Source organism: Acinonyx jubatus, chromosome D1 (genome assembly GCF_027475565.1).
Source record: "Acinonyx jubatus isolate Ajub_Pintada_27869175 chromosome D1, VMU_Ajub_asm_v1.0, whole genome shotgun sequence".
NCBI lineage: Eukaryota > Metazoa > Chordata > Mammalia > Carnivora > Felidae > Acinonyx > Acinonyx jubatus.
Genome location: NC_069390.1, coordinates 17677118 through 17703526, shown reverse-complemented (window position 1 = coordinate 17703526; position 26409 = coordinate 17677118). Strand labels below are relative to the sequence as shown.

At 52.5% G+C, this 26409-nt stretch overlaps 1 protein-coding gene across 8 annotated transcripts in view; it reads left to right on the top strand.

The window, feature by feature from the left end:
• The window catches only part of PRDM11 (PR/SET domain 11), an 88920-nt gene that overhangs the window by 38605 nt on the left and 23906 nt on the right, over window positions 1–26409 (top strand). For 6 of the 8 annotated variants that reach the window (XM_053203266.1, XM_053203264.1, XM_053203265.1 and 3 more), the window contains exon 5: window positions 20647–20714. In XM_053203266.1, the coding sequence (XP_053059241.1) occupies window positions 20647–20714 (68 nt within the window). Of the gene's footprint in view, window positions 1–824; window positions 2233–20646; window positions 20715–24000; window positions 24423–26409 lie in introns of those variants that run through there. The other 2 variants (XM_053203268.1, XM_053203267.1) reach the window with 2 other exon arrangements.

Genomic DNA, 26409 nt, shown 5'->3' with positions numbered 1-26409 from the left:
GTAAAATTATGGCTCAGGTGATGAAGAGGCAGTGAGGCTAGGAGAGAAGGGAACAACCAGAGGAAGTGATGTGGCCAGAGGTCAAGGAAGGCTTCCTGATAGTTGAGGTGTGATTGAAGAAAGAGAATGCCCACCAGATGAACAGGACAGCATGTGTAAAGGCCCTGTGGCGGGCGAGAGTATGGCATGTTTGCGCAACTAGGTCATTGTGCCCGGAGTGGAGCGAACACAGGGGCCTGGAGGGGGAGACAGTCTTGGATGTGTAGGGCCCGCTGAGCCAAATTGGGACTTTTGTTCTTTATTTTAAGAACAATGAGAAGTTTATTTATGTTTTGAAAGGGTGACTTTGGCTGCAGGCTGGAGAACAGATTGGGAGCAGGGGGCATGGGTCAAGAATGGATCATTGTCTGAGTCGGGGATGGTGGAGGCTTGGGTTAGGGTGGGGCAGCAACATGAAGAAAGGGTGAACTCGTTTGTGAACTATTTCGGAGATGAGCGGGGTTGACTTGGAAGTTGATTGATTGGCCTAAGTAAGGGAGAGGGAAGTGGCGAAAACGAGCCCTTCAGTGTCCTGCTCTCAGCAGGTCGGGAAGGTGTCCGTCTCTGAGAAATGGAATATAGGCGGGGCCCGGGTGGAGGGCAAGAGGCAGTTTTAGACTCGATGACTTTGGAGTGACATCAAGGCACCCAGTGGCCATGGCGACTAGGCAGTTAGCGATACGGGTTCGGAGCTTGGAAAGGAGATTCGGAGATGTCACTTCCCCAACCACCTGCACACAGGTATCAGCGGGGCTGGGAGTGCGGAGGGCCGCCCCCAAGGAGAACAGATGGACGAGAGGCGGAGAGGGCCTAGAATGAGCTTTGAGGAACTTCGGTGGTTCAGCCGTCCAGAAGGGGAGCACGATCCTTGCAAGGGAGACTGAGGAAGTGCACCCTGAGAGGCGGGAAGGCCAGAACGGTCAACGGGGCCAAGTGTTTCTGAGAAGCCAAGCAAGAGAAGGACTTGAAATGGTCCACTGGGCTTAGTGCCAGGGAAGTCACCGGCCACTTTAGCAAGACCTGGTACTCCAAGACCGAGGTTCCCGACCTGGGGCGGTTTGCTCCCTTCCTCCCTGCCCTCCCCCCCGCCCCCCCACCCGGGGGGCATTTGGTAACGTCTGGACACATTTTGGGCCGTCACAGCTTGGGATGGGGGCTATGCTCCTGGCATCTAGAAGGTAGGGGTCAGGGGTGCTGCTAAACCTTTCGTAATGCAGAAGACAGCCTCTTACAACAAAGAGCGATCTGGTCTCGGGGGTCCAGAGTGCTGTGGTGGAGAAGCCCCGTCAGAGCACCACCCGAAGGGAACCTTGTGAGAAGCCGGGTGACCAGCATAGGCACTTCTTAGAAGCTTGATTAGAGATAAGACAAGTGGAAGAGAGACAGGAGATACGAGGGTTGGCTGCCGGCAGGCACGGGGGGCGGGGGACTTTGTTAAGAGAGAGACGTGAACGTCTTTGAAAACCCTGGTGGGAGGGTCCCACTGAAGAGACGGTTGAATATCGAGCAGAGGTGAGGCGTGATGGACAAGCTCTCCTATCGCCCGAGAACGTTCAGATGGAGACGTTGCATATGGAGGGGCGATGGGTCAACATGTCTTCTGTCACTGGAGGGGTACCCTAGAGGCTCGGAGCAGACGGAGGGAAGAGAGTATAGTAGGCCAAATAATGGCCCCCTCAAGATGGCCGCATCCTCATCCCCGGATCCTGCACGGATGTCATTTTAGAGGCCAAAAGGGACTTGCCAGGCGTAATTCAATTGAGGCGCTTGAGGTGGGGAGATTATCTTGGTTTATCGGGGTGGGCCTCGTGGAATTACAAGCATTTTTATGGGAGGGAGGCAGGAGAGTCAGAGTCAGAAAGACAAGATTGGAAGATGTTATCCTGCTGGCCTTGAAGATAGAAGAAGGAGCCAGGAGCCAAGGGACTGCAGACAGCTTCTAGAAGCTACAAAAGGCAAGGAAGTAGATTCTTCCCTCAAGCCTCCAGAAGGAACTCAGCCCGCTGCCGACGCCTCGATCTTAGGACTTGTGACCTCTGGAACCGTGAGATAATAAACGTGTGGTGTCCGAGAACCACCGTGTCGTGGCAGTTTGTTAAGCAGCGCTAGGAACTGAGTGCAGTGTCTGGGGGACGTCTGCTAACACGTGCGGAGCTGTGGAGAGAGCTGGCCTGAGACGGGAGAGCGGCGAAGGTGAGTTCGGGGTTGGGGGGGGGGGGGTGAGTCAAGCCGGAGATGCCCGTGAGGTGCTCAGGTGAGCCATCCTGGGGCGCACCGACGCACATGGGTCAGCCGAGGACAGAGGCCTGGGTGTAGGGGACACCAAGCGTGTAAACGGACGCAGCTGAGGCCCCGGGAAGGGACAGGCGGCGGGGGACAGGGCTGCAGGGAAGCGTGAGGCCTGAGAGCCGCTGTGTTCGGGCAGCACGGGGGTCTTCGTGTCCTGGGCACAGGCAGTTTGACGGCAGAAGCCACGCTGCTGGGGCCCGAGGCGTGAGTGGGAAGTGAGGAGACGGAGCCAGCAAGGGGGGCTGGCTTGTTTTCAGAAGTCTGGCCGCCTGTGAGCAACGATGGTGTGCCAGCTGTGTGCCACATTCGTCCTCACAGCAGGTTGCTGCCCTTCCGGCCCAGATGAGGGAACCCGGGACCCAAGAGGTCATTAAGTAGGCAACCCCAGCTCCCACAGCCCACGCGTGGTACGCGGCGGGTTCCTTCAAAGGTAGCGCCTTTCTGCGATGCCAGGCTTTAAGTAGCTCCTCCGTGGGGACACGTGGCTGAGAAGGGAGCACTCAGGAGCTCTGGGGGCAACAGAAACACATGAGGTTTGCCGCCTGTTCTCATGGAGCCTGGGGTCGGGCTACAAGAAGCAGGGACTGAGGTGGATGGGAGGGGAGGAGGCCTATGTCCAGCCGAGTAATACCGAGGCAGAGCATTGTTGGCGATGGTGCTACCACAGAAAGCTATAGGGCCGGGGAGAAGGGGAGCTGGTTTTGACTGGGCAGATCGGAGAGGGGTCTTGAAGGATGGGTAGAAGTTCAGCAGAGGAGAAAATCTAGGGCCATGCCCAGGGAAGGGCTGTCAGGGCCCCCACCTCCCACCATGAGAAGCTGCACTTTGGGACAGCCCGGCTGGGCAAGCCTAGAGTCTCTAAAGGAGGCAGCTTCCCCGGGTTTGTGGCCTGGCCTGGGTCCAGGGTGTGGAGAAAAGGGGGAAGAGGAGGCAGCCCTGGAGTTTGCAGCCTTGTCTTAGACCAGCTCTAGCAGTCAGGAGTGGGCGTGGCCTGCAGCTCAGGGACCAGGGGCCGGCAGTGTTGCTCCCTTGGATGTTCCTAAGGCCTGGGAGCCTCGAGCTGTGGCATATGGATGGGTGCGGGGAGGGAGTGTTTGGAGGCTGTGGGGCCATGCGGAGGCTTTGTGATCCAGTGAGGTGAGAGGTGTCGAAGGCTTGGAGAGAACAGACGTGCAAAATGGCTCAAGAAAGCAGGACCTGTGTGTGTGTGTGTGTGCGCGCGCGCGCGTCCTCAGTCGGGGCCTCAGTCAGGGAAAAGCCAGAGTGAGGAACAACTGCCAGCTCAGTTGATGGGTTGGTTGAACGGAGGGAGGGCGGAAAAGTGGGGTGAACCACAGCACTGATTTTGGACCAGGATCTGGAAGCCCCCACATCCTAAATAAACCGCATTCATTTGTCAAATCCTGTCTCAAAGCCGTACTTGATGTCCTTTCTTGACCTTCTGCCCGCCTTCAGAAGCTCTGGCCCTCATCCAACACAACGCATTTCCGTCCACGACTCCTCAGTGTGTGCAGTGTCTTCTGGTAGAAGTAACGATGGGGCTCGTGATAAGCGTGGCTGTTTGCGTTTCTTGAGCACCTATGATGTTTCTGGGCCTGTGCTCAGCACTTTACAGCAGACCTCATTTGATGCTAACGTTACCCCTTGTGAAGTGGGTATTCTACCCATTGTACCAACTGAGAAAACTGAGGCCTGGAGAGGAGAAGTTCTCCTGCACAAAACTAAACAGCTGGTGAGCGGCTGAGCTGGGCTTCCAAGCCAGTAGTCTGGGCTCCGGAACCCACCCTCTTGTTCTTCCGCCTGGCCCTTCTCTGCCTTCCTTATCTCACCTGTTCCTACCTGCTGGCCTTGGTTGACTTTCTTCTCATCCTTTCTGCCCAGCACTGGTTCCCTCTCCTCCTCCCCTCAACACAGAGCAAAGCTGGTCCCACCGTGCCCCGTGTGGGGACAGGGCCTGCATTCAGATGGACCCAACGTTCATTTCCACTTTGCATCTCTCCATGGCCCGGCCTCCTCTGCAGGAGTCTTGCCATCACTTCTGGCCGTTTGGGAAAGAACTGCCCTCGTCCTCTGCTTTCTCATCTCACTGGAGACGAGAAACTCCATAAATCATTGCCAGGGTTTCCAGGCTACCCTCAGACACCGCAGGCCGGAGACGATGCTGCACGCGTGAGGTGTTTGGGAGTGCCGTGCAGCCGTGTGGTTTGGTAAAAGGCCGAAGAAAGAGGAAGCCAGCACAGCGTTTTTATTTACATTTTTCACTTAGAGCCAGTCTTGTTCCAGAAGGGATTTAAGGTAGCCTAGCAGGATACATAAAATATACCATTATAGCATGTTAAAACTGGGAGAGACAGAAGAAAGAAAAACAAGGGTGGAGACCCTCGGCGGAGCCAGGAAGGAGGCTAAAAATGCATACCACAATGACCCGTATATGCACTTTTAGCTATATGGGGTCCGAATCTGGCAGCCGCTGGGAAAAGGCAAGCCTGGTCTGCCACCAGGGCATTCTTTCCATGTCGTGAACAGTCCCCAGATAGTTCCTGGGGAGGTCCCCCTTCTGGGTATTGATACTGGACGGAAGGTTTCCTGGCGGCCCTTAAAGAGAGGACACTGTTTGGTGACATTGCTCACCTGCTGTCATGCAGCCTTTCCACCTGCCAGACCCCTGCTGTACTGGCTGGGTGGGGGGGGGAGCAGAGGTGAAAGGGTATTTCAAGTGTTTTCCGCTTCAAGTTCCATCATAAAATGGAGATTTATTTTGAAACTTGAAATTGGATGTGCAAAAGCTCGTGACACAGCCTCCAAAACAGAATCCGAAAAGCCCTGAGTGATTGGGACAGATGGAAGCGGAAGCAGACGGTTGCAGTGCCTCGAGATGTCAGCAGGAGCAGGCAGGTGTTACCAAGTTTGGGGGAGCTCAGAGAAGGAAAGAATAATGGGCTTGTCCAGGAAGACAAGAAGGGACATTTGAGACAGGTTGCCTTGCGCGTGTGTGTGTGTGTGCGTGCGCGCGCGCGTGTGTGTATGAGCAGATGCTTTTCATGCTTGTTTGTTAATTTCTATTAACTCTTTATTTTGAAATGTTCAAGCTCTGTAGAAAAGCTGTAAGAATAGTATAATAAACACCCACACACCCAGCATCTAATTCATCCATTGCTAACATTTAATAACAATTGCTTGAATCTCTCTCTCTGTATGCCTACAGGCACACGCACACACATACACACACATTCTGTGCTGTTTTGTTTTGTTTTTCTGACCTTTTTGAGATACGGCTATAGACCTCAGGCTTTTGGGCCATGCATTCCGCATCTCTGCCACTCAACTCCGCCACTGCAGGGCGAAAGCTGCCGTAAACGGTACATAAATGAATGTGTCTGTGCACCAATAAAACTTTATTGATGAACACTGAATGTGCATGTCGTACAATTTCCCTGAAATTGGAATTTCATATAAATTTCCTATAAATGAAATGACATGAAAGAACTTTTTTCAATCATTGAAAAATGCGAAAACCATGCTTAGCTCACAACTGTACAGAAATGGGGCTGGGGGGCGCCTGGGTGGCTCACTCGGTTAAGCACCTGATTCTTGATCCCAACTCAGATCTTGATCTCAGCTCAGGTCTTGATCTTGGGGTCATGAGTTCAAGCGCAGCATGGAGCCTACTTAAACAAAACAAAACAAAACAAACAGATAGGGGGCTGCATTTGAACTACAATCAGTGGTTTGCCAACAGACCCCTGCCCTACATAACCACAATATAATTGTTACATTCAGGAAATGTAACCATGGATACGATACAACACTCTGTCAACTGCAATCCTTATTCAGATTTTCCCAATTGCCCTGGAGAAATGGCCTTTACAGTTTGTCCCCCATCTAGGACCCACTCATGCATTTAATTGTCATGTCTCATTAGTCTCCTTTATTCTATAACAGTTCCCCTGCGTTGTTTTTTTCTTTCAGGATATTGACACTTTTGAGAAGTTCTGGACAGTTGTCAGCAGAATGTTGCACAGTTTAGATGTGTCTGATTGTTTCCTCATGATAGATTCAGATTATAGATTTTTGGCATGAAGGATGTTGTGTCTTTCTCCCTGTAGATAGCAGGAAGCTTGTGAGGTCAGTTTGTCTTATCTTTTACCCGGTGGTTTTAGCGACTGTTGATGATTCTTGCCTTTATTAATTATTATTTTTTTTAATCTTTATTTATTTTGAGAGAGAGACAGCGTGTGAGCAGGGGAGGAGCTGAGGGGAGGGAGACACAGAATCCGAAGCAGGCTCCAGGCCCTGAGCTGTCAGCACAGAGCCCGATGCGGGGCTCGAACTCACGAACCGTGAGATCATGACCTGAGCCGAAGTCGGACGCTTAACCGACTGAGCCACCCAGGTGCCCCGCCTTTATCAGTTATTCTCCATGGTTTAAAATGATTTGCATCCTACATTCTTTATTTACTATGTGACATCCTTCTGCAAAAAGAAAAAAAAAGTATTCAACTTTCTCCTCCACCCCATCGCTTGTTTTGGTTATTTTTAGTACTGGTATGGACTCATGAATCCCTTTTTTTTTTTCCTTCAGTGTGTTCCAGTCCATTCCTGTCATTCATTTTGATGTTTCAATTGCCCTAGATTTGGCCAGCGGGAGCCCGTGCAGACGGGCTCCTTTTTCCTATTTTAGTACTTCCCTTACTTTCCAGTGCAAAAAGATGTTCTGGCCATCTCTCCTAAGAGCCCTAATTTGTTTTAGTGGAAATCGTGTTCAGAAATCAAGATCCCTGGGCACTAAGCGCGTGTGTTGCTACTGGGGTCTCCTTGCTTCTAAGCCTGAGCTAGGATTAGAGGAATGAGTTGCAGGGAGTCAGGGACTGAGGCAACACAGAATCGCCAGCCGCGGGCACAACATGTACAGAGGTCCAAGGGCACGGGTCATGTGGAGGGGAAAAGGTAACAGGTTAGAGCCGAAGTACAGAGCGTGCTTAGAAGGAAAAGTGGAAGATGATGCCAGAGAGAAGTTGCTTTGCTCATGTTCTGAGATGCTATGCATCTTAAAACACTATCCATTCAGTATCAGCTTTTCCAGGAATAAAAGTGTGCACCTCAGTCTTAAGATTCCTCTTACTATCAGAAGCATTAAATGGGCTTGCCTTGTATAACTTTTATAGATGTTGGTCGTTTGGTTATCGAACCACAAAGCAAACCAAAGATTCCCGCCCCCCCCCCCCCCCCGCCCCAAATATGTGATCTGCCGGTGAACCCGCTTTGGCTGGAACTGTCTGTAATTCTCAAGATCTATTATTTTGGGATAAAAGTAGAACATGGAACACTGCTCTGAATAATGCACTGAAGGGCCGCCCGTGTTATTCCAAGTGGCAAGATCTCATTTCTTCTTGTGGATGAGTAATATCCATACCACATCGTCTTGAGCCCCTTATCTGTCGATGGCCACTTGGGGTCCTTCCACGTCTTGGCTCTTGTAAATCATGCGGCAACTATCTCTTCACATCAGGTGTTTTCATTTCCTTCTGGTAAATGCCCAGGAGTGGGATTGCTGGACCACGGGGTAGTTCTCTTTTTAAGTTTTTGACGACCCTCCATGCTGTTTTTCCATGTTGGCTGCACCTGTGTCCGTTCCCAAAGCAATGCCCGGGCTCCCTTTTCTCGACTTCCTGGCCAGTCCTTGTCACCTCTCGTCTTTTTGAGCACAGTCCTTCCAACAGGCGTGAGGGGATATCACATTGTGGTTTTGATTTGCATGTCCCCGATGGCTGGTGAAGTCGAGTACCTTTTCCTGTACCTGTCGGTCAGGTGACATTTAATGTTCGTGGGGTCCCAATGTGACCTTAATTTCACTCTGATGTTGTTTAAAAAGGTTTAAGCAGAGAGCTAGAGGAAACATTTCTTACAGCTTTGAAACAGCTGTAAATCCAACACAGACTTGCAAATATCAAATGAACAGACCTATGCAAACATGCGTAACTCAAATGAGTGAAATCGTCGTTATATGTGCAATGATGTTGTTTATTGAACCGAAATTGCTGTTTCCAGGGTGACCGTGGTAATGACTATAAACACCCAGGTTCTTTGGCGTTTGGTATGTCTGTGCTTTCGTGGGCTGTGTGACACCTTTATTGTCTTTCTTTGTCTCTGCTTGAAACAGTGGGGAATCCTTCAGTGCAGTTTGATGCCTTGATGTTTCTTACTCTTTTCTTTACCAGAATGCATCCTGTGCTCATCAAGTTGGTGCCTGTTCTTTTCTCACTAGCTCATGGCCAATAGTAATGATCGATGCTACCTGCTCGCCTGTTACGGTGTAGCAGGCTACCTCCAAATTCGGTGTCAGAGAACTGGGGTTGCACCCTTTTTGCGTCAAGCGCCAGACCGTAAATATTTTAGGCTTTGTGGACCTCACGGTGTTTGCCACAGCCACTCGGTTCTGTCACTGTAGCCGGAGAACAGTCAGAGGTGGGGGGTATGCTAGCAGAACTTGTCACGGACACCAAAATTTGAATTCCGGACAACTTTCGCGTGATGAAATCTTCTTTTGATTTATTTTCAACCACTGAGAAGTGGACCGTTCTTAGCTGGTGGGCCATCCAAAACAGGTGGCGGACTGGACTTAGCCTGCAGGGCCAAAGTCTGCCGACCTGTGGCGTAGAACAGCCATCATTTATCCTCGCTCAGGTATCCTGGCTGAACTGTGGGGTCTCATTTATTCTGGCGTGTCTGCCGGTGGACCGTGGGCGGGCTGATTTAGTTGGGCGAGGCTGGTCCTCTCTGCCGCAAGCCACTGGGCCAGATCGTCTCCTCAAGGGGAGCCAGGTCCGCTCCAGGCGTGTTCGTTCTGGGCCCAGACTGAAGGAGCAGGTGCTCTCTGGAGAAGCTCTCCTCCTGGTGAAGGCAGAGGTGGTCCCAGAGGCAAGCCCCACCCCCACCCCCACCCCCCACCTTTCGCAAGCACATTCCCGGTCTTTGCTTGGTGTGCGGTAACATCCCACCGGCCAAATAAGTCATACAGCTGAAGCCAAGGTCAAGGAGCGAAGAAGGACAGGCCACCTGTAAGAGAGAGCCTAGTGCGGAATCACATGGCCAAGGCCGATCGAGAAGGGCGGAACCGGGGCCAAGAATTCAGTCTACCACAGGTGCCCACCCAGTTACATGCACGGCAGTCTTTGGGCTGGAAATCTCATGGCGATTCCCGTATGTTGATTTTTTGAATGAAAACATTGAATTAAACATTCTTAGAACTTTTAGATCCTGAGAGCGTATCCAAAGACCCTTGTTTGAGAGAGATGAATTTCTAGTAAACCCCCTGATTTTAATAATAGGGAACGTAGGGTTTTTTGGTGTTTGAAAATTCCTTTAGGAGCGGTCTTGTCGGAGCCTGATTCAGCACCCTTAAGCCCCAGTGGGTCCTCAGCAAAAGTTGTGAGGGAGGGTTGGGTGGATAGCAATACCTCTGACAACCACCACAACAGGTGCTGTTCTTCGGGCACTAAAGGATTTGTGTGACCTCATTCTGTGCCCTCACAACCTTGCTGTCAGATGAGTACGCTTCAGCCCCCTTTCTACACATTGGGAAACTGGGGCTTCAAGGGCTAAATTCCTGGTCCAAGGCCATACAGCTAATCATGGGGCCAGGACTTCAAAACTGGATCTTCTTCTTTTTTTTATTTTTATTTTTTTACATTTTATTTATTTTTGAGAGAGAGAGAGAGACCGAGCACTAGTGGGGGAGGGGCAGAGAGAGAGGGAGACACAGGATCGGAAGCAGGCTCCAGGCTCCGAGCCGTCGGCACAGAGCCCGGCGCGGGGCTCCAACCCACAAACCACGAGATCATGACCTGAGCCAGAGTAGGACGTTCGACCGACTGAGCCACCCAGGCGCCCCCCAGGGAGTACTTTTCAAGCAGATGGTATAAGGTGGTTTTCTTTATCTTGTCTGATGGCTGCCCGTGAGCATTTGGCGGACTTCTTACAACCGCGTCATTGAGATACGAGCACATACCGTGCAGCTCACCCACCCAAAGTGTGTCATTTAATGGTCTTTAGTAATTAACCACTGTTTGCCTCCACTACCGCCAAGAGTTGTGCAACACTCTCATCGCCTCATAGAAGAAACTCCATCTTTAACTGTTACCCCATCTCCTCCTCTCCCACCCCCCCCCCCCCCAGCCCTCACTAGTTTACTCTGTCTCTACGGATGTCCCTCTGTCTCTACAGATGTCCCTATTCTGGACCTTCGTATGAACGTGGTCTTTTGTGACTGGCTTCTTGCGCATAGCGTCATGTTTTCAGGGTGCCTCCGGGTTGGGGCGGATTATCACTGCATAGCATGATCCTTCCTTTCACTGGCCTTTTTCCCCCCCATTGCACGGATAGGCCACATTTTGTTCATCCGCTCCCCTGCCGATGGACAGTTGGGTCGTTTCCATCGTTGGGCTGTTATGAATGATGCTACCCTAAACATGTGTGCACAAGTCTCGGTGTAGACCTACGTTTTCATGTCCCTTGGGTAATACGTAGGAATGGGACTGCTGGGTCACACAGTAACCCTATGTTTAATCCTTTGAGGATCTGCTGGACCACTTTCCGGAGCAGCGGGACCATTTTACGTTCCCACCGGCAGGGTGCGAGGGCTGATTTCTCCACATCCTTGCCCACACTTGCTGTTAGCTGACTTTTTGACTCCAGCCATCCTCATGGGGGTGAAGTGCTCTCTCATGGCAGAGCTTTGGTTTGTTCTCTGCTTTTTTTCTTCCTACCTCTCGTTCATGTCTCTGGTTATTGGGGGGCGAGCCGCCCATGACGGCCGTGCTGGTTGTGACCCGGTGGGTGCTTTTCACATCAGCTTCCCTCTGCCACGTTAACCTGGAAGATCCTTCACATCTGTAGCGTATTTAAAGTTTGTTTCTATTGTTTCTATTGAATCTCTCCGGAGCAGACCCATTCTAATGTGCATTTTTGCTGCCTCCAGGTTGAGCAGATTCTGGGGGGGGAGGGGGGGCTCTCTCCCACTCTTGCCCCAGAGCCCCTCAAGTTAAGGCATAACTAGCAGGATTCAGGCCAGCCTCCCGAGGCTGTCAGTCCTTGCCCGAGGGCTCAACCCACTGGTTTTGCCGATAGCCAGATATTATCAAGAAGAGTGAGGCCAAGTGTGTTCATGGGGTAGTTGGTCCTGAGGCTGGTAACAGGGCCGGGGGGACTTTTACAGGCCGAGCAGAAGGACTTGGGTGGGGACGAGCTTTCTGGGTTGGTTACGGGGCTCCAGACTCTGACATTTTTCCTTGAGGGTCGTGCATCTTTGGGCTGGAGGCTTGTTGTCTCCCAGCGCTGGTTTTCTTGTGCATAAAATGGGGATGCACGGTCGGAACATGACCTTGTGCTTTGTGAGCCTTGATGCCTGTTGCATGCAGGTGCACAGCAGGCGAAGAGCAGTTCACAGCTCTCTTTATTATCTCCAGTAGCGCCTCGGGGGTTCGTGGGGGCGGTGAGTGGAACCATAGTATGTAAAACCTGGATGTGGAATTCGAGATTGTATGTAAACGTGCCCCATTTACCACATCTGGGGCCTTTTCTGAAATTCGATGAAAGAGAGTTTGCGAACAAGAAAAGGAAGCACTAATGCTACTATCAGTTAAAAGGGGATGGGGGCAGGTTAGATCCTGGTTCTTGACCAGCCTGACTTAGGGAGTTGTACTCATGTGTACACCAATATTCACAGAATGCTGTGCACATTTTAAGGAATCTCCCCTTCCCCTTGCCAAAGTCTATCCGTAGGCACCAGGTTTGGAAGCCGGGGCCTGAATAATCTCAGAGGCCTCCTTGCAGCCGAAGTATTCAGGTCAAGTTCGGGTTCAGTCTGGCCTCTTTTTCACTCTGCCATTTCAGTTTGCTAGACTGGGAAGTGGCTGGAGAAGAGAGCCAACACTGTCTGCCTCCTGGGGTTCGGGGAGGAGCATCTGAGATGGGCAGAGTGCCTTGTCAACTGTGAATAGCTTCATAAATCATTTTTGTAACCACTTTGCTCTAAGGAGGTGCGGGGCTGAAAATCAGAATGTTTTATGGATTCCATGGGTTCCTGGAAAGTTGCAAGCAAATCAGGTTTTTGAAAATCTAATCTGGGCAGCAGCTGGTGATGGCACCACTCAGAGGAGCCCAGCAGTGAACCCTTGACTGCGGCAGACCTTCGGCCACCAAGCAGAATGCTCCCCTCTAGTAAAATGCAGATCTTCACTGGGCAAATCAGCTCAAACCAGCAGCAACACTGGAAATTCAGAGGGAGCCCCCAGGACATTCCTGGCGGATTCTGATGAGGTCATTAGAGGGCATGAGGTCCATCTCGGTGCGTAAGAGGCGGGCTGTTGTTTGTTTGAATGAACTCCGGCTTCCCCACGCATTTCCTTTGTGGCCACAGGCAAATTGCCTGTGAAACGGAACCTCGGTTCCCCAGTCTGCAAAATGGGGGTGATGATCATAGTAGCTACTTCACAGAGTTGTGAGAACCCATGAAAAGGTGGGGCAAGGGTCCTTTGCACAGTGAAATTGCTTTCCAAATGACAGCCCCTGGCGTTGCGTTGCTGATGTTTTTGTTAATCGTTACCATAGTCCGAAATAGCACTCTGATCCATATAGACCATGCTTGCCCCAGGGGGCCCAAACTCTGGTTTTGTATTATTTTCTGAGGATCTGTCCACATAGAATCATACAGGCTGAGTTTTAGACGTAATTTTATTTATTTATCTATCTATCTATTCATTTATTTTTGAGAGAGAGAGAGAGAGACAGAGACAGAGAGAGAGAGAGAGACAGAGAGACAGAGAGTGTGAACGGGGTAGGGGCAGAGAGAGAGGGAGACACAGAATCCGAAGCAGGCTCCAGGCTCTGAGCTGTCAGCACAGAGCCCGACGCGGGGCTCGAACTCACGGACCGTGAGATCATGACCTGAGCTGAAGTTGGACGCTTAACCAAGACGCCCCTAGGCAGAATTTTAGAAGCCGTTTAGGCCAGACTTCCACTCTGGGGAAAATCCTTTCTTTAGTCTTCCTAGTGGTGGGTCATCCACCTTCTCAAATACTTCTGGTAACAAGAGGTTCACCACCTCACGAGGGCGCTCGTTCTGTTGCAGGACTGTCCTGCCTGCATATTCCTTGTGCCCCGTTCAGGCTTGTGCCCCTTTAAGTTGTCCTGGCCCTGCTCCCTCCAAGTGGTGGTCTTTCCCACGTTTGATGATCGCTCTTTCTCTGGCTTCTTCTTTTCCAGGCTAAGGAACCCTCTCACCATGCGGGTCACCCTTCTCTGGTCAGGTCTAGGCTACCAAGGTCCTTCTCATAGCACAGCGTTCAGAGCCCGGGTGGTTCCAGGAAGTGCTGGGTTCAGAAGGGCCAAGGAGTTGACCTTGTGGGATAAGGCGAGGGAGGACATTGGGGGACCAGCCTCCTCGGGGGTTGGTCCTGAGCATCTGGCCCTGGCTGGCCATTCCTGGACCATCTCAGTGTCGGCCTGCTCTCTACTGAGGGTGGCCTGGGCTGCTCAGTGACATGTGACACGGTCCACAAATGCTGTGTGATCCTGCCCGCTCCTGCTCCTTCCGCCTAGAACACCCTCACCTTCTTCTTCTCTAAGACCTCAGCTTAGATTCGCCATTTCCCAAGAAGGGCCTCAACTGACTCCCAGAGCCCGACTCCAGCTCTGAGTTCTCTTTCCACAGATTTCCCCGCCACAGTGCCAACCACCGGGCATCACAGTGGCCTCCTTTCTGTATCTCCCTGGACTGTGAGTTTTGTGAGAGCAAAGACATCGTCTCCCGGGATCACCATTTTATCCCCCAGAGCCTGACATTGTAGCTACTCACTCAGTGATATTTGTTAAATGAATGAATGAATGCTTGGTTGGAGAAAACCCTGACTGGTGGCAAAGAGAATGCCGGAAACATCCCGCAGCAAACCTCCAGATCTGAAGCCAGCCTGAGGGGGCCTCCGGCAGTCCCCTCATCCCTCAAAGCTCCCTCCGGGGGCCTCTCTGCCCAATTGAAGGCAGATCACAACAACTCCACGTTAACCCGAAGACCTCTGCAGGCCGAGAAGTAATGGTCACTAACAGTTGGGCTCTTCATTCGGATACCAGAGACTGTGATGACAGTCACGACCAAAATGCTAATAGCGACCCTTTACTGAGTACCTCCCACATCAGCCATTACAGCAGTGCTGCAGGGTTGGGTTGTACCCCATTTTACAGATGTGGAAACTGAGGCAGAGCCAGTAGAGTTGTCTGCCCAAGACCACTCACTTGTAAATGATGAAGCTGAGATTCTAGCTGATCCCTCTGGCTCCAGGGCTCTCACGGCCCACTGGTGCCCCCGTTACTGGCTGCAAGGGCCTTGAGATGCTTTTCTTTTTCCCCCAGGAGGGAGAGGAGAGTCAGAAAATGATAACGTAGGGGGATGAGTACTATGATCACGGGCAGGGTTCTAAGAAATTCCAGGGGGAGGTCCCTGAGGACCGGGGCACCATCTGGGGAGACTCTGGGGGGCGGGGCAGGGAGGGGGAAGCCTGATCTGCGCCTTTTCTCTTTTCGTCTGAGGATTTTAAACCACAAAGACGGTCCAGTCTCATAGAGAAATAAAGCAAAAGCCTCATCCTGCTTTCCTCTTTCGTTTCCTCTAGAGGTAACCAGACCTGAGAGCTTGAAATGTATTTCCCAGACTTTCTGTGCGCACGCAAACACACGCGCGTGGTGTGCGCTAGGTAACGTGGGGTCAGTTGTGGTCAGGTGGGGGGAGGGGGGATGTGTGCCGATCTCCACGGTGCAAATGCTCCCACCGTGGCCGCTTTTGAGGTATCAACATGAAGTCGCTGAACCAGGAGGTGGAAAGAGACGCAGTAGATGTCCGTTTCCCTCAAGAACCCAGGTTATGGTGAAACATAAAAATGATTAGGAAGTGGCAAGCCTTGAATATTTATTACCTTCAAAATAATATTTATTGAAGTGTACATTTCTATCGCTTAATTTCTAACAATGGCTGTGGTTCACGACTGGTTCGTGAAATTCTGGAAAGTGTAACTGTCAGCTCTCGTCAGTCGGTACAAGCCAGCTCCGACACAGCACTCATTTCCTTTTTACTAAAATACTGACATTATATACTTTTTTTTTCCTTTAAGTCACTTTTTAGTTAAAAGGCCCTTCATCCAGGGGCGCCTGGGTAGCTCAGTCGGTTGAGCGTCCGACTTCGGCCCAGGTCATGATCTCACGGTTCGTGAGTTCGAGCCCCGCGTCGGGCTCTGTGCTGACAGCTCGGGGCCTGGAGCCTGCTTTGGATTCTGTGTCTCCCTCTCTCTCTGCCCCCGCCCCTGCTCGTGCTCTATCTCTCTCTCTCCCAAGAATAAATAAACATAAAAAAAATTTTTTTTTAAAAAAGGCTCTTCATCCAATCATTCGTTCATTCAACGAATATTCTGCTACGTGCCATGTGCGGTGTTAGCATGTGGGGCCAGGCCACCATTAGGAACGAGATAGCCGTGGGCTTTGTCTTCATTAGCTTGTGGTCTAGCGAGGGACAGAGTTCATAGCCATGCTGACAAATAAACGCCGTCGATAACAAAACTGCACCCTGCAATCAGGTCCTTAAAAGGAAGTGACAGGTGAGGTCATAGAATTAGTGCTGTGAGGGACAGGCCTGTGGAGGTCTGTGGCAGGGGAGAACCTACTTCAGGTTCAGGTCAGGAAAGGCTTCTTCGGAGGAGGTGACAGAAACTGAGACCCAAAGGATAAGAAGGGGGCCAGTCGTGCAAAAATCAGTGGGAAAAAGGTACGAAAGAGTGTGTTCCTTGGGTGCCATATCTGTAAACTTCACAAACATGCAAAACGGCTCTGTGCGTTGTTTCTAGAAAACTCCTTGTGTAGTGAAAATGGCAAGGCTCCCTACGCGCTTCGGGACGGCGGTTAACCTCGGAGGGTGAATGAGTTGGAGGCAGAGACGGTCTTCAGCTACATCAGGTGTTTTCTTGAAGTGAACCGAGTGGGGACAGATGCGGCCCGGGGTCACTTATGTTGTCTCCAGCCGACGGGCACGCGGTTTTCAGCTGTGTTCCTCATTATAATTTCCGAATGCTTGACAAATTTCATGAGTATTAATTTTTTAAGAGTAGGCGGTGAACCCTACCAGTGTCAAGGCTCACTGTGGCTGCAGCTCTTGAAGGGAAGAGGGAGGCCCATGCTGGGGAGGTAGGCGGGGACCAGGTTATACGGGTCTCGAAGACCGTGGCCACGAGTGCAAATCTTCATGTAAGTGTTAACGTGTGATACCCGCTGAGTGACGTGATGGGATTCACATCCACAAAGATTGCAGTGGCTGCTCTGAGGAGAAGTAGTGGAGAGTCAAGTCAAGGACGGCATCAGGGAGATTAGTTAGGATCTCCTGTAGCTGTCTGGAAGAGAGCTCAGGTCTCCCACCAGCACGGCCATGGGACGCCATGGAGTCAGAGGGGTGGTCTTGACATCCGCTGCCAGGATTTGCTGAGGGATTGGATGGGGGGGGGGGCATTGAGAGAGCAAGAGGTGAAAGGCAACTTTCTTTGTCCTTTTTTTTTTTTTTTAAACACCGTTTTCAAGGTCTAATTCACACACCATACAGTGTACCGTTCACCGTTTTTTGGTGGGAATCGCTTTCTTTTTGAAACCCGCGTGGATGGTGGTTTCAAACGCAGCAAAACCTCGGATGGCAAGTCGCTTGTTCTGCGAGTATTCCTCAAGATCGGCAAATGTTCCTAATTCGTTTTAACTTGATAAACAGATGATGTCTGGCGATAGGAGTCATATGTGACACGGAACGTCCCATGATCACAACTGAGCCAGTGTTCCTGAAATTCGCTTTGATGTACGAGTGCTTTGGCTTACGAGCATGTTTCTGGAACGAATTATGCTTGTGAACCAAGGTTTAGTTGCTGTGATGAGGAAAATAGGGGAGGAACGGGTTTGGGGGTGGGGCCTGGGGGGAGGGTACCTTGGGGGAGGTAAATTTGAGGTGCCTAGGAGATAGGAGATATCCAAGGAAGGGAAGTCACATGGGAAGTCAGGTATTCACACCTGGGTCTTGAGATAAAAATTGTGTGTAGTGAACAAATGAGAGTCTAGAGATAGATGTGAGTATCCAGAGTGAGAGTGTAGGTGAAGAAGGTGTGTGCGGAAGGAGCCGGGGGACTTCTAGTCAGATGCACCGAGAATTCACACTTTGACCAGCCCAACCCTTTTTTCCCCAAACACTACAACGAGAGTCTAAGAAAAACAAAAAAAGATGAACCCCTCCCCAAGACTAAAGCTCCAAAACGAATGAAGCAATGCTAAAAAGACAGCCTCTGAATAACAAATGAAGTCACACTAAAATAAAAATTATAGAGTGTTCTGAAAGTGAATTTAAAATGACCGTTTAGGGACGCCTGGGTGGCTCAGTCGGTGGAGCATCCAACTTCAGCTCAGGTCATGATCTCACGGTTCGTGAGTGTGAACCCCACATCGGGCTCTGTACTGACAGCTCAGAGCCCGGATCCAGCGTCAGATTCTGTGTCTCCCTCGCTCTCTGCCCCTCTCCCACTCACGCTCTCTCTCTCTCAATCTCTCAAAAATAAATAAACATTAAAAAAGATTAAAAAAGAAAGAAAGAAAGAATAAAATAACCACTTAGGATTTGTATCAGGAATAGGCTTGACTCTGAGTAACTGAGATTCAAAATAACAGCAGCTCAAGCAAAATACGAGTTACATTTTTCTACTATGAATACATTGAATACATTTTGGGGCCGATGCGGTGGCTCTGCCTCAGTAAGTCCCCAGGGAACCAAGCTTGATCCCAGCTCATCACTATCTCAGTGTTTGGATTATCCTCATAGTCTGGTGAGTTGGTAGCTAGAACTCCAGCCATTACGTCTGCATTCCAGGCAGTAGGATGGTGGAAAGGCACGTATCAGCTGTTTTTTGAAGAAGTTTTCAAGAAGCTGACACATGACACTTCCAACTATATCCTATTGGCCAGAACTTAATTAATGGAGAAGCCAAGAAACGTATTCTGTTATTACACGTAGCCAAGTGCCCAGTTAGAATCCAGGGGTTCTGTTACTGCGGACGAAGGAGGCAACAGATAATGAGGGATAACGAGCAGTCTCAGCCTTCGGATCCTTGAGGAAATGAAGGATAACACCCACTAAAAAGAACAAAACAGTGGATTTTTGTTTGTGTGTTTGAATTTCAAACCTCTGCTCTTCGAAAGATATCATTAAGAGGATGAATAAACAAGCCTTCGATTAGGAGAAAACATTTGTAGGTCGTATGTCTGATGATGGACTTGATCCAAAGTATATTTTCAAAAAACCCTCAAAACTCAATAATAAGGAAAAAACAACCAATTTCAAAAATGGGCAAAGATTCAAATGTCTTCACCGGAGAAGATATGCAGCTGACAAGTAAGTGCACAAAATGATGTTCAACATCATTAGTCATCAGAGAAATAAAGTTAAAACCACAAGGAGATACTGCTTCATACCTATTAGAATGGCTGAAATAAAAAAGACTGTTCATGCCAAGTATTGGCAAGCATTGGACCAGCTGGTGGGTCCATAGGCTGGTGTATGGAAATATAAAATGTTGCAGCCACTTTGGAAAACAGGTCAGCAATTTCTTAAGAGTTAAACGTATACTTTCCACGTGACCCAGCCATTCCACTGCTAGGTATCTGCCCACAAGAAATGTGCATGTCTACAGAGAGATTTGTAACTGGATTCTCATAGCAGATTTATTTGTAATAGCTGAAAACTAGACACAACCCAAATGTCCATCATTAAGTAGATACAAAGGCAAATTGTGGCACATCCAAACAATGAAATGCTACTTACCAGTACAAAGGCGTGAACTCGGATGCGCCCATCAATATGGACAAATCTCAGAATTGTGCTGAGCGAAAGAAGCTAGACATGGCTTCTATTTGATTTCATTTGTGTAAAATCCTAGAGAACACAGAGTAATTTTTAGCGACAAGAAGTAGCTTGCTGGTTGCCTGTGGACTGGGGATGGGAGGTATGGAAGGGGGCAGGAGGGGAGGTTCTGGAGCACAGAGACACTTAGGGGTGATGGATATGTTTGTTTTCTTGATTGTGGCAGTGGGTGTATACATTTGTCAAAATGTATCAAATGGGTACATTATATGTCAATTATACTTCAATAAAACTGTTAGGAAAGGAGAAAAGGAATGTGACATTATGAAACAGAGGTGGAATGTACAAAAGGTGGCTATGAAGATGCTGGGAATGAAAAATACTCATTGCATTAAAATTTCTCATTTAGAAAGGAAGACCAAAAAGAAAGGAAGAAGCTTAATGTGTGGATAAATTCTCAACTAGACACAGTCAAAGAGAGAATTAGTGAATTGGAAGAGAGTCCTAAGGAATAGTCCCAGAGCACTGCCAAAAAGAGAGAGAGAGAGAAACAGAGAAAGGTAGTTAAAAGACATGAGGAATACTCCTAAATATGTTTTCTAGAAATCCTACACGAAGAAACTGGAGACAGTGACTCAGAAGCTGTATTCGTGAACGTAAGAGTTTTTCAAAATTTTCGAGAATTCAGGAAGTAGGTTTTCATCAAGTAATTAGCTCCTCAAGTAATGAGAATTCTAAGAAAATAAATCTCCACTTCAAAACCACAGAGGGAAATTGCAGAAAATCAAAAATGAAGGGCAAGTCTCACATTTTACCATAGATGGCCGACCCACAAAGGAACAACAATACGTTGCTGAACAGCCTAGGGGCAGCCTTTTGGGCGATCTTCCAGGTGCTGAAAGAAAATAAAACAACCTGCTTAGAATTCCATACCCAGCTGAACTCTGATTCAAACGTGATGAGGAAATAGGACATTTTCCAGGAGAAAAGAGCCCGGCCCAACCCTGAGGCTGTTGAGGATTTAGAGGCTGGCAAGAGGAGGAGCCCTCTCACATCACAGGTGCTCTGTCATCCGGTGCTGGCCTCTGTGCCTCACAGAAGCTAGAAGAGAGAAGGGGGGCTGGATCCAACTTTCATGGTGGCCGTGCGTGGCTACTGGAAATGCTGCTCATTGGCCCTGTTGCCGGGTCTGTTATCAGCACAGGAGAGGAAGATGGGATTCCTGGCCCTACCTAGGGTTTCATCCTACAGCAGTGGGAGCATTGTAGCAGGAGGGCAAGAGGAGGGGAGGGGAGGTAGCAGACGGGCCAGGCCCCTGACCCTGGCGTGGGGAGGAGCCCAGGGACACGAGAGCCTCTGCAGGGTGGCCCCTTCTAGACTCTCTCTCTGTCTTCCAGATTGTGGACAAGAATAACCGCTACAAGTCCATAGATGGGTCAGACGAGACTAAAGCCAACTGGATGAGGTGAGTCCTGCTCTCTGCTGCTGATTTCCCGGGAGCCTTGCCCAAACTCTGGAGAGGAAGCCAAAGGAGTGTGCTGGGCCTCTGCGGTCCCCAGCGGTGGAGGCCCCTGAAGGCCCTGGGACTGCCGTTTGCAGGGTTTGGGATGTGTCTAGTTCTGCGGGACCCTCTTGCTTCCCCGGCCTTCCATCAGGGGGCTCTGGAAGAGGCCGGTGGGTTACAAGGACCCCTAGAGGCTTCACATTTGTCCCTGTGTCTGGAGTACCCAGGGCCCCCAGCTCCGGGCAGCATTCCCACCAAGGAGGGGCCCCCCTCCACCCAGGATCCCTCTCAGAGGGCAGACTCCTGACATAGGGGTGCAGGGCTCATCCCACTACAGCTGCCAACAGTTGTTTAAATGGCCTCCGTGGGAAAGGAGGCTCCCAGCACAGTCTCAGCTCACTTTTGGATGGCCCTTGCTGCCCAGGCGTGAGTACTTTCAAGAGTGGTTTTACAGCGGTCTGGTGTTGGGGACAGAAGTTTGTGCCAGAAGGATCCTTAATGGCCAGAGAGAGCAGGAGACTGGCCCAGGGTCACCCAGGGGTGGCTGCACTGAGCCTCTGGAACCGAGGACCCAGCTCACGGCTCTCCTTTTGGTTCCATGCCGTTGGCCTGTGCGGTGTGCCGGGGCCCGGCCCAGAGGGGTCTGCGGGCCGTGTGAGGGGTCAGACTGGTGTTGGTGCCTTGCCCAGGAATGGTGACAGGATCTGGGTTGGGAGGGAAGGGAGGTCTCGGATGGCCACACGTGGGGACACCGTGGATCGGGCCTCTGTCGGCGTTTGCGCAGTTGTGTGACCCGTGGCAATATGGTGCGAGGGCCCAGACCAAAGAGGAGGGGGCCTTGGAGATGGGCCTTCAGAGGGGCCACGTTTTCATTTGAGGGCACTGTGACCAGAGACACGGAAGTGGGGACCAGACCCCTGGCCTGGGCTCCTATTCCCTATTGCTGCGTCTGGCTCTAGACAAGCAAAGGAGAGGGCGTCTGGGCGCAGTCTAGTGCCAGGCCTTTCTGCACCGCTGCTTTCGAGACTCTAGAAGCTTTGCCGACGAGCTGGTTCTGTTCCACACTCCCCCCCACCCCCACTCTGATCTTTCAGCCTGGGGGCAAGGCTTTCCCACAAGCCCCAAAGAAAGACACCATCTGAACTAACTGAGCGACCATGTGATGCCCCTGAGATTCTGACTTAATTGGGCTGGGGAGGAGCCCACAGTTATGGGTCTTTTTTAAAGCTCTCCATGGGGATTCTGATGTGCCGCTAGGGTGGAGAACCACTACCCTGTACTGATCTTCATGCTACAGTGGTAAACTGAGGCCCGGGGCAGGGCGAGATCTTACTCAAGATCACGAGGACGCTGGCAGAACCAGGACTTGAATCCGCCCCTGGACTTCTGGGCCGGTGTTCTTTCTGCTCGCGCACAGGGCCCAGCCAAAGCATGGCCTCCTGGACTCCGTGTGGGGTGGGTTCAGCTACTGCTCCCTTGCCGGCATGGGGTCTGTCCGATTCCCATTCTGTCCCAGCTGCCGGCCCTGTTCCAATGCATGATGGTGCCAGGGTAGCTACAGGTGGTGCCCCCCCACCCCCACCCCCCCCCCCCCGCCCATCTCATCTAAGACTCAAGGTGTAGGTTGAGGTTGGGTACGTGGTTTGTTGCCGTGGAGATGTCCCTCTGGTGGTGGTTGGAGGGGAAAGCCGGTTCATCCTGGGAACCTGCCTTCCCCCTTAGGGTATAGCTTCCTTCCGCTGTATAGCTCATTCCGCTTTGCAGACGCTTTCACTTGTACTGTTACAACCTAGGGGCTCGTGGATGATTGAATGGAGTTGGTTAGTGTTTTGAAACACTTAAGTGGTGGGCCGGGAAGAGAACGGGCGTCAACGTAATGAGGGTTGACTTGGTGGCCTCCCTACGCCAGGTGCTCTACATCCGTGTCATCGGTGGTCTGAAACCGGGGGCTGTTTTGCTTGGGGGCACTTTGGGGTTGTCACATCAAGCCAGGGAGGCTGATACACATCCTAACTACCCAGGATGTCCGTCCCACTCACCCACAAAGAATTTTCTAGCCCCAACTGCGAATAGTGGTGAGACTGAAAAACCCCCATGACTTCCTCCTGGCTGCCCTGGGAGGTGGCGCTAAAATCACGAGCCTCATTGTCTAGACGGGGAAGGGGGTGGGCACCAGAGGCTCAGCCCCTAATTCCAGGTCTGTCTGAGTGCAAGGCCCGGACCACGGTCCCTGTCTTGGCCGGGTAACAAAGCCCCGACCTTCCTTTCGCCTGAGCTGTGGCGTTCTGGGTAGGTGACACGGAGAGGTAAAGGCTGAAGGATCTCTGTGCCCCTAGCCTCCTGCTGTGTTTTTGGGGGCGGCCGGAGGAGTGAACGGGGCTCCAGTTTCCCCTCCATGTGTTGGGTTCCTCTCTTGGGTTGCTCTTGCTCAAGCAGCCCCTGGCTCCTCTGTTCACGTGGAAGCCAAGGTCACTCCTGGTCTCCATCAAAGGGGAACTTGTCTCCCGGTGGCTGCTCACGGACCGCTCGCGTCCTACCCACGAGCTGCCCAAAGGTCACCGCAGCTCGCCCCGAAACGAGCTGACCCCAGCTGGAGGGGAGCCTACACCCACATCCGGCGGAAGGCGGGGACGGGGCCTGGGGAGGACTTGGAGGCCGGGGAAGGAGACAAAGAGAGCCGCAGGGCAGAAAACGCTTTCTGTGACCACACCCTAATAGCTGGCATCGCCCGGCGAGGAGATTGAAACATCCCCCTGTTTCAGTACTCTTCCTGTGAGCCATCTGTAGCGACCTTGGCCCGGTCCGAACCCCAGTAAGGACCCTTTTTCCCTCTTCGGGGCTTTAACACTCTTCGTCACTCTGCTTTCCCCTCTCTGGTGACAGCCCCGAAGGTGGGGTGGTTATCCCTCCTGACCCGCCTGGGGAGAGAGGCCGGGAGGGGCTGAGCCAAGCGCCCCGGTTGCCGGGGCCAGCCAGGGCCACCCAGGGCCACGGCAGGGCCCGACACCGGGCCGTCCGGCGCGGGCCGCGTTTCCACCCACTCCGCCGCACCTCTGCTGCCCGCCTGCCCTCTGAGGAGTAGTGGAAGGGGCCTCTCGCTAGGAGGAGGGTGTGGTGGTGGTGAGCAGGCCAGGGTGCCCGGGTGCCTCCTGGCTCCCCAGCTGGGGGCCGGCAATTAGGAAGGAGGAGGACCGCCCGCGCTGACGGTCATTTACCCAATTGTGCTTTGTGGGATATTCAACCCAAGGAATGTGGCGCCCCTGGCTGAGCGCAAGAGGAAGCCCAAGTTCTCCAAGGAGGAGCTGGACATTCTGGTCACGGAGGTGACCCACCACGAAGCGGTTCTCTTTGGGAGGGAGACCATGCGGCTGTCCCATGCCGACAGGGACAAGATTTGGGAAGGCATAGCTCGGAAAATCACCTCCGTCAGCCAGGTGCCCCGCTCCGTCAAGGACATTAAGCACAGATGGGATGACATGAAACGGAGGACCAAGGACAAGCTGGCCTTCATGCAGCAGTCTCTGTCGGGCCCCGGGGCCGGGGGCCGGGCCCCCGCCATCGTGCTCACTGCCCACGAGAGGGCCATCGAGTCAGCGCTGCTCACGGCCCGTTCTGGGCACGGCTTCCCCAGGGCGGAACTGGACGGCACCGACAGCCCCTCGACCAGCTGTGAGTACCACCTGCCTCCCTCCCCGGGCTCCCGCTGCGCAGCCTCCTCCTCCCCTGCCGTGCCCCCCTTCCCTGGCCTTCTCCTGTCTCTGTCCCTCTCCGTCTCGTCCAGTCTTCCCATGCACCCTTCCCTCCTTCCCCCGCTCTGTCTTCTCCACCCCTTTCCGTTCATTCATTCTAGAATATTTCCTGAACTCTGTGCCAGGAGCTGTGCTAGGAGCTGGGAAGACAGCATTGTATATAAATCCTACACGGGCCCCGCTCTGGGGTTGTCCCTAGACTCGTGGGAGTAAACAAGCTTTCAGTCATCGTACAAGGACAGTTGTAATGAAGGGCGAACGCCGGAAGTCCTGAGAGCGGGGCTGACGACCCGGGCCACCTGCGCAGTGTCCCTGGGGCCTTGCACGTGCAAGGGCACCGTGCGGGGGGGTTCATGCTCTGCTGTTGGCCTCCTGAAATTCACACTGGGTTTTGAACACGGTGCCCTGTATTCAAGTGTTGCATTTGGCCGTGCCAGTTATGTAGCAGCCCTGCCTGAGAGCAAGGGGGCCGGGGAGCTGGCTGTCCTCGGGGGCCGGGGAGGGCCTCCCAGGAGTGACAGTTGCACTGACTTGCGAAGGGTGAGTAAGAGTTAACCAGGCCTCGGCATGGGGCGCCGGGAGGGGAGCGGGGAGCCTCCAGGCTGAGAACTGCATGTACGAGGCCCCCGCATCAGGAAGGCGCTTGGCACGTTCCAGGACAGAGAGGAACCAGGGAAGCCCAGTGTAGCAGGCGTGGGGGAGGGCGTGCGGGAGGAAGCCAGCCAAGTCTTCAGGGCCCAGGCCACGGAGGGGGGGGGGGGGAAGATGAGTTCCTGCTCTCTCTCTTCCTAACCTCTTCATTTCTGTGTTCTTTTCTGTGCTTCTGCGCCCACTCCTCTCTGCCCTCTGCCTCTCTCTCCCCCCCTCTAAGGCTCTCAGATCTCTCCGTCTCACCAGGTTCCCTCCCTGTCCTTACCGCCCCCGTGCCCTTCTCCACCCCTCTTCTGCTTTATTCACCTCTGCTTCCCGTGACCCAGGATGGACTTGGATGCAGGGGCCTGACTGTGGAATCTCCTGGTCCAGCAGGCTGTGTAGCTGGGGCTGTGGTTCCATCTGGGACTCCCCCGAATGGGGAGCGGTCGAGACCCTTCTGGGGTGGGGCTGCACCCCCTTCTCCCCACACATCCCCCCACCTTCGGCCCACGGTCCCAACGGGAGTCTGGCCTACGATAGACGGAGCAGGGCAGGAGGACTTCAAGTCAGCGGCTGGCCAGCCGGGGAAGGTGGTTCACAAGGACCCCGTCCTCCCCGCCGCGGCCCTCTGCTGTTGGGATGGGGATCGCACTAATTTCCTGTTTGGCTGGGGCTTCTGACAGGTGGCCCCTCAGAGTCCGTTCTTCAGGACTGGGAAAGGAACGGAGGCCGTCTACTCTGACTCCCTTGCTATGTAGATGAGGCAGATAAGTTCCAGAAACAGAGGTGCCCCCCCCCCCCCCCCGCCAGCTAGATTCAGAACCAGGACTCGAGCCCAGGTCTGCCAGCTCCCTACGAATTGGCGTTGTGCTAAGCTTCAGGGTGATTCCACCCACTTAGGAGAAAAAGACGGGAGCCTGGCAGCCAGGGCCGTCCGTTCCCTAAATCCTGCCCTGCTCTCTCTTCCATCTCCCCAAGAAGGTAATGAGGTTACCAAATGCGACCTGGGCTGGGCAGGGGGCCCGGGACCCCTCCACCGCAGCCTTGGCCAGGCCCCCCTTTCCCGGCCGGTCGACCAGCTGTTACAGCACGAGGCCAGGGGCTCTGTGGAAGGAGGCCCTGGAAGGGGGGCCGGGGGGAGGCACCATCGCCTCGGCCCCGCTCACTCCTTCCAGCCCTGCCACGCCAGAACGGGTGTCCTGGGATCCCCGGGGGGCTGGCAGCTATCCCACCAAGCGCGGTTATGAATCACGGGGCTCTTCTCGTGCTAGCCC